The sequence below is a fragment of the Aotus nancymaae genome, unplaced genomic scaffold, assembly GCF_030222135.1.
Source record: "Aotus nancymaae isolate 86718 unplaced genomic scaffold, 86718_ANA_hifiasm-v0.15.2.pri h1tg000083l, whole genome shotgun sequence".
Lineage (NCBI taxonomy): Eukaryota > Metazoa > Chordata > Mammalia > Primates > Aotidae > Aotus > Aotus nancymaae.
The window spans coordinates 2,495,932-2,508,845 of NW_026988498.1; the positions used below are offsets into that span (position 1 = coordinate 2,495,932).

At 43.0% G+C, this 12,914-nt stretch overlaps 1 protein-coding gene and 1 long non-coding RNA gene across 3 annotated transcripts in view; one reads left to right on the forward strand and one right to left on the reverse strand.

Moving 5' to 3' along the window:
• LOC105710899 (uncharacterized) overlaps positions 1–5,850 on the forward strand; it is a 39,897-nt gene extending 34,047 nt beyond the window's left edge. Inside the window, exon 6 of the long non-coding RNA XR_010339699.1 lies at positions 4,049–5,850. This is a non-coding gene — a long non-coding RNA (uncharacterized LOC105710899). The remainder of the gene's footprint in view (positions 1–4,048) is intronic.
• Positions 1–12,914, reverse strand: part of IL2RA (interleukin 2 receptor subunit alpha) — a 52,397-nt gene that overhangs the window by 10,162 nt on the left and 29,321 nt on the right. Inside the window, exons 2-3 of one of the 2 annotated variants that reach the window (XM_012443405.2) lie at positions 3,912–4,103; positions 2,216–2,326 (exon numbers count right to left, since the gene is read on the reverse strand). In XM_012443405.2, coding sequence (XP_012298828.2) covers positions 2,216–2,326; positions 3,912–4,103 — 303 coding nt within the window. The remainder of the gene's footprint in view (positions 1–2,215; positions 2,327–3,911; positions 4,104–12,914) is intronic. The other variant, XM_012443406.2, reaches the window with a different exon arrangement.

Here is a 12,914-nt window from a genome sequence, read left to right on the forward strand (position 1 = left end):
AGCAGGGGTTGATAGTGGATGGGAATGGGCGGGGCAGGCTTAGCTGAGGCACAAAGGCAGGCTCAAACCTATTTGGGCCAAGGGAGCACGAGGACCACCTTGGATTTCTTCTGGACAAGTGAGGAAGCTCATTCTCGGGGGTGGCTGGTGGGCATCTTGGGATGATGGCAGAAGGACTGGGGACAACACCGAAGCCAGGAGGAGGGACAGGCTGAGGGAACCGCAGGGAAATGGTGCACCATCTCTGATCAATACACACCTGAAGCTTGACACACATGCACACTGTCAAGACGTCTCAAAATTTCCCATGCCACAGAACTTTCTGCCCACCCAACTACAACCCAGGCCTGACTACCTGTGGCCTGAGACCACGTCTTGTTCTGATTAAATCTCAGAATTCCCCACCCACAGCCCCCAACCTGGACATGGAATTGTACATGCCCTCTAACCCCAGCCTGTGAAACTGCACACGTGCTCCGAACCTCCAGACTCTCCCCAACCCTGCATACCCAGCACAGCCTCTGTAAGTCTCCTATGGAGCCTCTGCCCTAGCAGGAAGCTGGGCGGCTCTGGCCCAGTCCCAGGCTGGCTCCTGCTGTGTGGCACCTTGAGCATCACAACTGAACTTGTGTTTTGGTCTCAGGATAAAAGGTTGTTTGACAGCCAAAGCAATTCATAACTATCTGAACATGTTTGAATGGGGTTTGCTTCTTTCCAATGAAAACACCTGAACTGAAACGATCTTCGAAACACCCCTCAGCCAGAACCAGCCTTCGAGAAAGGACAAAGCACTGGCCTCTTGAAGCCTTCCAGTAACTCTGCAGGGTGATATGGAGGAAGTAGAGTAAAACAAACCCACGTGCTTGGAAACGCCATTCCAGGACAAAGTCGGGGGCGGGGGAGGGGTAAGAACATCGTGTTGCAGCTGTGCCCCTAGATTAGTCTGTTCAAAAAAATAAAATAATGGAAGCTGTAAGTAAATCCCAACTAATTTAAAATAAGTAATCAGCAGAAAGTTTCCTCATCTAATCTGGGAGCCCTGATTAGATCACATTGGAGGTCTGATTTCAGCCCTACCATGTAAGCTTAGTTTTTAACTTCTTTGCATCTTAGTTTCTTCAGTAAATTGAAGCAACACTTCCTGGTCCCTGACTCATTGTATTGCCAGGCTCCAATGGGGTGGTCTCTGATCCAGCTCTTCGTAAAGTTATAAAATTAGCATAGAGCTCTGAAGTTTCCTAAGGTCAGCCTTACCTCAGAAAGCTAAGTTCTTCCTAGTGGGTTCTGTTTTTCTTTTTTTTTTTTTTTGAGGGGGGACAGTCTTGCCCTGTCACCCAGGATGGAGTGCAGTGGTGCAATCTCTGCTCACTGCAACCTCTGCCTCCCAATTTCAAGCAATTCTCATGTCTTGGCCTCCTGAGTAGCTGGGACCACAGGCGCCCACCACCATGCCTGGCTAATTTTTGTATGATTGTAGAGACAGAGTTTCACCATGTTGGCCAGGCTGGTCAGGAGTTCAGGCTGGTCTCAAACTCCTGACCTCCAGTGATCTGCCTGCCTTGGCCTCCCGTGGTGCTGGGATTACAGGCGTGAGTCACTGTACCTGGCCCATTTTCTTGACACAATGACTGAATCACGATTCATTTGGGAAAGCTGAGGGCAGGCAAGGGGCAGCTGCAATACCCACTCATGCACAGACTGCCGGCCAGGACATGCGCGTCTGGAGCTTTTGAGACTCACAAGAGTGGCGTGCACATTTTATAACCTTTCCCTGAAAGCAATACTGGGAAGTAAACAATATTTTTTGCGGTGCATCGTCTTGTGCTTAAGGGGAAGATGCAGGGCATTTCCTTGAGGGCAGGGATTGTTGTCACATTCTTGATTGTGTCTTCTATCAGCAGGGCCTGGCACACAGACCCAACAGATGCTTGTAAGTTGAGTTCAATTTGGGTTGAATTCTATTTGGCCAGTTACGAAATCAGAGAGTAAGCCCAGGCCTGGATTGGCTGCCCTCAGATTGGCTTAAGTGGCTAGCAAACAGCCTTTGAGCAGCCCTGCGCTCATTCTTGTCTGCAGTGATGTCCTGGGAGGAGGGGAGCAGCATGCCTGTGTTTACAGAAGGTAGGGAGGACTTTCTTCCTTTGGGTACACACCATCTACCTGCAAGAGAAGGGCGGGCTGGTAGGAGTGAGCTGGAGGCAGATTCATCTCTCACCTGGAAGGCTCGACTGGTCCACCTGCTGCTTTGGATTTTGCATTTCTGTGGTTTTTCTCTCTTTCTGCTCTTCAGGTTGACGTGTCACTGGTTTTGTTGTGTTCCTAGGGGCTAGAAAATATGGATGGAATCATGCAGATGATTTCACAAATGCTTGATAGAAAACACTGTTCATGGCCGGGCGCGGTGGCTCATGCCTGTAATTCCAGCACTTTGGGAGGCCAAGGCAGGCCTGTCAGAAGGTCAGGATTTCAAGACCAGCCTGGCCAACATGGTGAAGCCCTGTCTGTACTAAAACTACCAAAAAAAAAAAAATTAGCCAGATGTTGTGGCACAGGCCTGTAATCCCGGCTACTCGGGAGGCCGAGGCAGGAGAATCACTTGAATTCGGGAGGCGCAGGTTGTAGTGAGCCAAGATCATGCCATTGCACTCCAGCCTGGGTAACAGTGTGAGACTCTGTCTCAAAAAAAAAAAAAGAAAACACTGTTCATGTATTCATTCACTTGAGAAGCACACCTGGCCAGTGCCCACGATGTGTCTGGCGCTGAGTGCCAAGCTTACAAAGACGAAACCAGAGCACTCCCTCCCTCGGGTGGTGCCCGCTCACAGCCCTCCCAGAACCGGCCGCTCAGTATTCATGTGCATGTGGCAGTGCCCACGACGTGTTTCTGAACGTGTGTCTGTGTGTCTGTGTATGTCGCGTATGTTATGTGTGTGTGTGTGTGTCGTGTATGTTATGTATGTGTGTGTATGTCACGTATGTTTATGTGTGTATGTTGCATATGTTATGTATGTGTGTGTGTATGTCGCATATGTTATGTATGTGTGTGTGTGTGTGTGTGTGTGTCTCTCACTGAAAGGGACTTGTTGCTTGCTGTGAATTGTCTCTGTGTTGTTTGATGGCAGCATGAGTGGTCTCACTCCACAATGCACTGATCCTTTGCTCCCTGAGGCTGTTCAGAATGCTTAAAGTTAGAGATGCCATCTTGATGTAATGACAAGGAAACTTCTAGAACAACCATCTCTATTGTGAAGAGTTTGGCAAAGGAGTTGAGTTTGAATGCCTCAATGAAGGGAGGGTGATCAGAATTCCAGCTCAAGATAAAAGAGGGCATCTAGGTCAGGCGTGGTGGCTTACACCTATAATCCCAGCACTTTGGGAGGCTGAAGCAGGAGGATTGCTTGAGCCCAGGAGTTCAAGACTAGCCTGGGAAACATGGTGAAACCCCATCTCTACCAAAAAATACAAAATATTAGCCAGGCATGGTGGTGTGTGCCTATAAGGCCCAGGCAGGAGAATCACTTGAGGCCAGGAGTTCAAGTCCAGCCTGGCCAACATGGTGAAACCCTGTCTCTACTAAAAATACAAAAATTAGCCAGGCATGGTGATGCATACCTGTAGTCCCAGCTACTCAGGCAGCTGAGGCACGAGACTCACTGGAACCCGGGAGGTGGAGGTTGCAGTGAGCTGAGATTGCATCATTGTACTCCAGCTGGGCAACAGAGTAAGACTGTCTCAAAAATAATAATGAAATTGTGTTTAGTGAATGACTATTTCAGAACCACTGAAGTTAGTTATCCTGTAGACTGGACTGGCCCGTTTGTGTCTGCAGGGCTGAGGGAGCAAAAGCCGGGCTCTGTCTCCCTCTCCGTTGCACTTCTCTTTCTCTCGGTAGTCACAGAAGGAACACTTACAAGAGCTTATGCACTGACACTGGTTCTCCCAGGATGAGTGGCTAGAGTTTCCTGTACAGAGCATGTAGGGTGACCCGCTCTTTATTCTGCGGAACCCTGTGTGGCATTCACAGTTCAACATGGTCCCTTGCTTGTAGGCCAAGGCTTTGAACGTGGCGTATGTGATCTTTGGCGGGTCATCGTCACAGAGCTCTGCAAAGAAAAAGTGAAGCCTATTAGGAGCTCAAGAGGCCCCAGGCAAGTACTCACATATTTAATCCTGTAATGACTTAATCACCTATTTCTTCACTTTATTTAAAAGATTTTATGCCCCACTTTTTGCTAGAAAGGAACTAAGGCTGCTATCATTGTTCTTTAGAAGCCTTTGTATCAGAGCTGGCTCAAAAGTTACTGATAAGCAAGTTCCTCTCCAAAGCACAACGTATTTCAAACCTGATGAGTAGAAATTAATGAGGTTTTATTCTGCATATGCCTCATGTCAAGCAAGTATGGAAAGAGAGAGGAAGGCCAAGAAATGTGGAGAAAGGAAGGAGCAAAGTTCCATCTATTTAATTGAGGGACAAATTGTGTCTGTGCAAAATACTTTTAGGATATACGAATTGTTAGACTTTCTATAATTAATGATTCTGTGCCATAATTTTGAGAAATATACAGAAAGTGCTTCACTGAATGTCTGGCAAACAGGAAATGTGTATTTCTCCCCCACCTACCCACTTCTGAGTTCACCAAATACCTTCTTATATTATGAAGACCCTACCCTCCCTCAGCCTGAAAAATGGACTCTGGTGTCTCACTAAGGACATCAGAAGTAATGGTCAAACATCAAACTATGAAGGGGAAACATGGCACAGGTCTAATCAGAAAAATAATTCCTTGCATACTTGGCAACAAGTTCTCTGCTTCCAGAGATTCGATTTTGGGGAAAATATCACATGCTAGATAAAGGAAGTGGACGGGGAGATGGCACGGACAGGAAGAGGCGGGAAAGCAGGAGTCTGTTCAGGACCTCTCCATTGACGGAAGCCCACAGGGTGGCTGGTCAGACTGTTGGCTGTGCTCGTGGCTGTGGTTTGGCTGGTTGTGTATTAGTTGTTCAGGTTGAGTGAAGCTTCTCTGTGCCCTTAGACTCTGCTTAGCATCTTTCCTGTATTCTGGAAAACCATCCCCATCCAATGGCTCAGGACTCTCCTGACTCCCCTAAGAACTGAAGGTAAGGAGGCTGCGTACAGTGGCTCATGCCTGTAATCCCAGACCTTTGGGAGGCCAGGGCGGTGGATCACATCAGGTCAGGAGTTGGAAACCAGCCTGGCCTTCATGGTGAAAACCACAGTCTCCACTAAAAATACAAAAAAAAGTAGCCAGGCATGGTGGCATCTGCCTGTGATCCCAGTTACTTGGGAGGCGGAGGCAGGAGAATCACTTAAACCCAGTAGGCAGAGGTTGCAGTGAGCCGAGATCATGCCACTGCACTCCAGCCTAGATGACACAGCGAGACTCTGTCTCAAAAAAAAAAAAAAAAAGGAACCGAAGGTAGGGAGAAATCAGACAGAGCTTGGCCATCTCTAACCAACAAGGAACTAAGCAAAAGCAATTTGAATGGGCTCCATGGGCCAGAAATTACAGTGGAACAGGCAACAGAAGCACTCAATAAATTTTGGTAATCCCACGATAAGGCAAGAGCGGCAGGCAGCATGGTGGGAAGGGAGAAAGATGGATTTCTAACTTCTAGCTCCAGCAGCTTACAAGCTACATAGTTTTATTGTTTTACTTCTCTAAGGCTCAGCTTCGTGGTGTAATAATAATTATTCTAAGCCAGCACGGTGGCTCATGTCTGTAATCCCAGCACTTTGGGAGGCTGAGGAGGGCGAATCACCTGAGGTCAGGAGTTCGAGACCAGCCTGACCAACATGGAGAAATCTCGTCTCTACTAAAAATACAAAATCAGCTGGGCATGGTGGCATGTGCCTGTAATCCCAGCTACTCGGGAGGCTGAGGCAGGAGAATCACTTGAACCTGGGAGGTGGAGGTTGCAGTGAGCCGAGATTGTGCCATTACACTCCAGCCTGGGCAACAAGAGCAAAACTCTATCTCAAAAAACAAAACAAACCAAATAATCATTATTTTATTGACTTAACGATTACAGGAAATAATATACTAAGGTAACTTGCAGAAAGCCCAGAAAATAATAGGCATGGAATAGATGGTAGTTGTGTTCCTTTCCTTTTTCTCACTGTCCAGAAACAGAGAATGGTAATTCAGATAGAGACTGGACTGAAGTTTACCTTAACCTTTAACTCCTGCAAAAGGAGAATCGTTTGAGCCTGGGAGGTGGAGGACGCAGTGAGCTGAGCACCCCAGCCTGGGTTACAGAGTGAGTGAGACTGTCTCAAAATGAAAAAAACACAAAAAAACGGACCCCTAAAATGACCCAGATTTGGAATTAGCTCACAAGGAGTTTAAAACAATTGTAATAAGTATGCTCAATGACTTAAAGCAGAGGTCAGTATGCTGTGACCTGCAGATTTGCTGCCATTTATTTTTATAAATAAGGTTTTATTGGAAGAAAGACACACTCATTTATTTACATGGTGTCTATGGCTGCTTTTCTGCTGTAATGGCAGAGTTGAATGTTGCAGTGGAGATTATATGGCCAGGTAGCCTAAAATATTTACTCTTTGGCCCTTTCAGAAAAAAAATTACCAAGTGCTAATTTAAAGAAAAAATGTTATAATGAGTGAAACTATAGAATAATCTCAGTATATAATGAAGACTATTAATTTTTTTTTGAGATGGAGTCTTGCTCTGTTGCCCAGACTGGAGGGCAGTGGTGCAATCTTGGCTCACTGCAACCTCCACCTCCCAGGTTCAAGTGATTCTCCTGCCTCAGCCTCCTAAGTAGCTTGGATTACAGTCACGTGATACCACACACGGCTAATTTTTGTATTTTCAGTAGAGACGGGGTTTTGCCATGTTGACCAGGCTGGTCTCAAACTCCTGGCCTCAGGTGATCTACCTGCCTTGGCCTTCCAAAGTGCTGGGATTACAGGCACAAACCACTGTGCCCAGCCAGTATTTTTAAAAATAAGAAAACTAAAAGCTACAATATCTGAAATGAGCCCAGCCAGGGCTTGAAGGCAAATCAATAGAAATTATCCAAGTTGATGTACACAAAAAATTTGGAAAAGAGTAGACCTTTGGTATCCTGTGAGACAATATCAAATAACCTAACCTACGTTTAAGTGAATTCCCAAGGAGAGAAGAAAGAATGGAGCAGAAAAAATATATGAACAAATAATGGCCAAAATTTTTGGAAATTTGATGACAAATATTGACTTACAGATCCAGATTGTCACTACGCCAAGCAGGATACATGTAAAGAAAAGCACATCTAGATACGCTAAACTGCTGAAAACTAAACATAATGAGAAAATCTTAAAAGTGGCCGGAGGGAAAGGACACACGCTTGCAGAGGACAATGACGAATAATGAGTGACTTCTCAGCAGAAACTATGGAAGACAGAAAATAATGGCACAGCATATTTAAAGTTGTAAAAGAAAAAACCTGTCAGCCTTGAATTCTACCTAGAGACAATATCCTTCAAAAATGAGAATGAATTTAGTATATTTTCAGATAAAAGGAAGCTTAGAGAATTTGTTATGGCACATCTGCATTATGCTAAAGAAAAATTTTCAAGCAACAGAGAAATTACAGTAGCTAGAAATATAAATCTACAGGAAATGACAAAGAGCACTAATAAATACTTAGATAAGTGAAAAGATCACTTTTTCTTTTTAATGTCTTTGAAAGACAACTGTTTAAAACAAAAATAGGGCCGGGCGCGGTGGCTCAATCCTGTAATCCCAGCACTTTGGGAGGCCGAGGCGGGTGGATCACGAGGTCAAGAGATCGAGACCATCCTGGTCAACGTGGTGAAACCCCGTCTCTACTAATACAAAAAATTAGCTGGGCATGGTGGCGCGTGCCTGTAATCCCAGCTATTCAGGAGGCTGAGGCAGGAGAATTGCCTGAACCCAGGAGGTGGAGGTTGCGGTGAGCCGAGATCGCGCCATTGCACTCCAGCCTGGGTAACAAGAGCGAAACTCTGTCTCAAAAAAATAAATAAATAAAATAATAATAATAATATGGTACAATGGGTTCTATTGAACGTGTAAATGTAAAATATACAGCAGTTCTAGTATAAAAGTTAGGGAAAATGGAATTGTACTGTTTTAGGTTTTTTATATCACGTAGAAAATGGTACAATGTTAAGTAAGTAGATTGTGACAAGTTAAGAATGCATACTGAATAGCCTAGAGAAACCACCAAATAATACTAGAAAGAGTGTAGCTGAAAAGAATACTAAATTTGTTTGGTTAGCCAAACTGAAGAGAGAAAAGGAAGAATAGAGTAATAAAAATAGAAATGGAACAACTAAGAAACAGCAAGAAGGTAGACTTGAAGCTAACCCTATCAATAATCACATTAAACATAAATGGACAAAAATTCATACATTAAAAGACAGAAACTTTCAGACTGGATTAAATAGCAGGGCCCAACTATAAGCTGTCTTCAAGAGAACACACTTTACATACAATAAAAACGATCGGTTGAGAAAAAAGGATAGAAAAAGATATATGCTACAAAGATAAGCATAAGAAAGCTGATATGGTTATATTAATATCAGGAGTAGATTTCAAGATAAGAAACATTATTCTCAGATAGCATGATTGTTTACATAAAATAACTGAGGAATCTGCAGAATGACTACCAGAATTTAGCAAGGTTAGCAATTTCAGTATATATATATATATCACTTGTAGTTAGTTCTATATACTGATCAACCAATTAGAAAATTAAAACTTTAAAAACAATTGTATTTACGATTACATCAAAAAACATAAAATGTTTATAAATAAGTCTACCAAAAACTTGTAATACCACTAAACTGAAAACTCTGAAATATTGCTGAGACATATTTAACAAAAACTATGCAAATGGAAAAATATACAAGGTTTGTAGACTGGAACCTTTATTTTAAAAAATCTATTCACCTTAAATTGATCAATTAATTCAAGGCAACTACAATTTAAAAATCCAACACTTTTTAGTAGAAATTGGCAAGTTATTTCTAAAACCTCCTTGGAAACGCAAAAGACCTATAATAGCTAAGACAATCGTAAAAAGGTGTACACATTTGGAGGATTCATGACATCTGATCTTCAGGCTTTCTACAAAACGATGAAAATCAAGGCAGCATAGTATTGGCATAAGGACAAACAGTAATGAAACAGAACAGAAAGTCCTGAAATGGACTCGTTCATGTTTCTTCAATTGATTTTTTTTCCCCACAAATAAATGTGCCAAGGAAATTCAATGAGAAAGGGAAAATCTTTTCAACAAATGCGTCTGGAACAAATGGAAATGTATGAGGAAAAAAGAACCTTACCTCTTATGCAGGAATTAATTTTATTTTATATATAAGCACAAAGATCTATATATTAGATCTATACATTATAGATGTAACCATAAAAGTCAAAACTATAAAGCTTTTAGAAGAGATAAAGGCAAATGGCTTTGCAAGTTGGAGACAGGCAAAGATTGCTTATAGAGGAGGCAAAAGCACTAACTATAAAAGAAAAAATTGAAAATGTCTACTCATCCAGAGTCATTAAGAAAATGAAAAGTAAATGATGGACTGAGAGAAAAATATTTGCAACATATATATTTGTCACAAATATTTGTGTCCAGAGTATATAAAGAACAACAAAGCAATACTAAAAGGCAAACAGCCCGATAAATGGCTAAAGATTTGAACAATTACTTCCCCAAAGAAGACATATGATTATCAATAAACACTTGAAAGTCTGCTTAACACTGGATATCAATAAAATGCAAATGGAAAACCATGATGAGATAGCCCATTGGGGAAATGGAGGAAATGGATAAAAGACTGATGAACCAAATATTGGAGAGGAAGTAGAGCTACCGGAACTCTCTTACATTACTGGTGGCAGTGTAAGTAATGCAATTACTTCAGGACACTTATTTGGAAGTATTTTGGCTGGGCATGGTGGCTCATGCCTATAATCTCAGCACTTTAGGAGGCTGAGGTGTGTGGCTCATTTGGGGTCAGGAGTTCGAGACCAGCCTGGTCAACATGGTGAAACTCTGTCTCTACTAAAAGTACAAAAATTAACCAGGCATGGTGGTACATGCCTGTAGTCCCAGCTACTCTAGAGGCTGAGGCAGGAGAATCTCTTAAGCCTAGGAGGCAGAGGTTGCAGTGAGCTGAGAGCGCCGCTGTACTCCAGCCTGGGTGACAGAGTGAGACTCTGTCTTAAAAAAAAAGTATTTTTATTGAAGTTAAATATATACCTACCCTACAATTCAGCAGTTCCACTCCTAGGTATTTATCTAACATGTGTCTACAGAAAGAGTTTCTTTCTTTTCTTTTTTTTTTTTTTTGAGATGGAGTTTCACTCTTGTTGCTCAGGCTGGAGTGCAATGGCCCCATCTCGTCTCTCTGTGACCTCTGCCTCCTGGGTTCAAGCAATTCTCTTGCCTCAGCCTCCCAAGTAGCTGGGATTACAGGTGCCCACCACCACACTCAGCTAATGTTGTATTGTTAGCAGAGGCAGGGTTTCACCATGTTGGCTAGGATGGTCTTGGTCTCTTGATCTCATGATCCACCCACCTCAGCCTCCCAAAGTGGTGGGACTACAGATGTGAGCCACTGCGCCCAGCCTACAGAAAGACTTCATAAAATATTTATTTAAAAATAAAACTTCTTTCTTTTATTAAGCCCCTTCCATTCTAGGACATAGTAGCTTTATTAATAATAACCAACTCAATAATTCAAATATCCATCATTGGGAGAACAGACAAGTAGCTTATGATATAGTCATACTACAAAAACCACTCAAAAATAAAAACAATGAACTGTTGATACAGGCAATATTAATAAATCTCAAATATGTTATGTTGAACAGAATAAGCTAGACACAAAATAGTACATACACTTTGCTTCCATTTATATGAAGTCCAAAAAAACACAAAAGTTATATCCAGAGACAGAGTGGTTTCTTGTGGTAGGTGGGTATTGACCAGAAGGCAGAAGTAATGAGAACGTTTATGCAGCTGTACACATTTGTCAAAACTCATGAAATTGTATGCCTCAGATCTGTGCATTTCTTTACAAGTAATTTTAGCTCAACAAAATCATGGAGAAGCATACTTAGCAACTATTTTGTGATTATTCATTAGCACAAATAGCCAGGATTGACTTCAGATGCTTTTGGAATCTGAGCTCTCAATCACAAGCCAAGAACATTTCTAAACACATCAATTTGAAAAGAAGCAGAAAAATTGTCTTGGAGGCAATTTTGTGCCTTAGAAACGCTTTAATTCCATGATGGTGAGTTTTTCTAGATGAGGTCATGGACATTTTCAGAGTCATTATAAATTAGCCTCAGTGTCTGAAGAGGTCATGCAGGGACAGGGGGAAGTTTCAGAACTTCTTATTCTCACAGACTTTCTTTTCATAAAGAACCTTTCCTGGAATTTAGCAACATGACCCCTCCAGGTCTGTAGCTCAGTAACTACTGAAGAGCTTGGCTGTCCTTTTCCCTAAAGCGCCTTGCCAGGAAGTTCCAAACATCACCTGAAGGCAGCAGGAGGTGGAAGAGTGTGAGGGAAGGTACCCTGAAGGGTTGCTCTTTTTCAAGCTAATGAGAATAAATTTGGGATACTTTTTAGCCCTTCTCAGCATAGTGTTATAAAAGCAGCAACAGAACAACATCCAAAAAAAGAATAAAAAATTATTTGTCTAAAAGTTTTGTACAGTAATAACAAAGGAGGATTCCATTTATATAACTCCAAAATGTTAAAATCATCTTTCCCTATATGATCATGATCATTCTTTTATTTCTTTTATTATTATTATTATTTTTGAGATGGAGTCTTGCTCTGTCACCCAGGCTGGAGTGCAGTGGTGCAATCTCGGCTCACTGCAACCTCCGCCTCCCAGGTTCAAGAGGTTCTCCTGCCTCAGCCTCCTGAGTAGCTGGGATTACAGGTGCCTGCCACCACATCTGGCTAATTTTTGTACTTTTAGTAGAGACGGGGTTTCGCCATGTTGGCCAGGCTGGTCTCGAACTCCTGACCTCAGGTGATCCAGCCACCTCAGCCTCCCAAAGTGCTGGGATTACAGGCTTGAGCCACTGCACCTGGCCCATTCTTTTATTTTTTAAGACAGCATACAACTGCCCTCATTCTCTAGTTTTTCTCACTAACAATGCTAAAAATTACTTCTCAAAATTCAGCTCGCAAGGCCTTTTCTCTGCCTTCACATTTCCTCCTGTCTTTTCAGACCCTCTTCCTGCTTCTGCCAGTGGGTCTGCTCAACATAAACCATTATTTCCTGGAATATTTTCCAATTCCCAGCTCTACGCACTCCCCCAGCCCACACCACAAGGGGCCTGGGAGCTTGGGGAGGCAGACAGAATTTTCCTTAGAAGATGGGAAAAAGTAATGAACAAATTTCCACCATAAGAGCAGCAAAAAAAAAAAAAAAAAAAAAGAAGGTGAGAAAGGGAGTATTTTTTTCCCTGTAATTTTAAAGTATGGGCACGATTCTGGATGTAGACATCGTCTTCTTTTCTGAGATCGTTTGAAGTGTCTGCTGCCTACAGACTGTGGGATAATTTGAGATAATGAATTTGGGAGCTGGGGGCATGGGGTGGTAAACGCTCAAGGATTAGAAGTTGGGGCTCCCCACCCCACCCTAGGGTGTCACCCAAAGGGGTTGGCACAGGCTGAGAAGCAGTGGAGTCCCTGTCTACCCTGCCCAGCACCAGGCAACTGAGTGGTAGTCTGCTAGGACTAGCCCAGAAACTTGAATGGCACCCTGAGAGAGCCAGGGGTCCCTTGCCCCCCCACTCCAGGGGCTTTCTGTTTGCTTCAGGGTCTTGCCTGGGTCTCCCTGTGACAGCAGGGATGGAGAG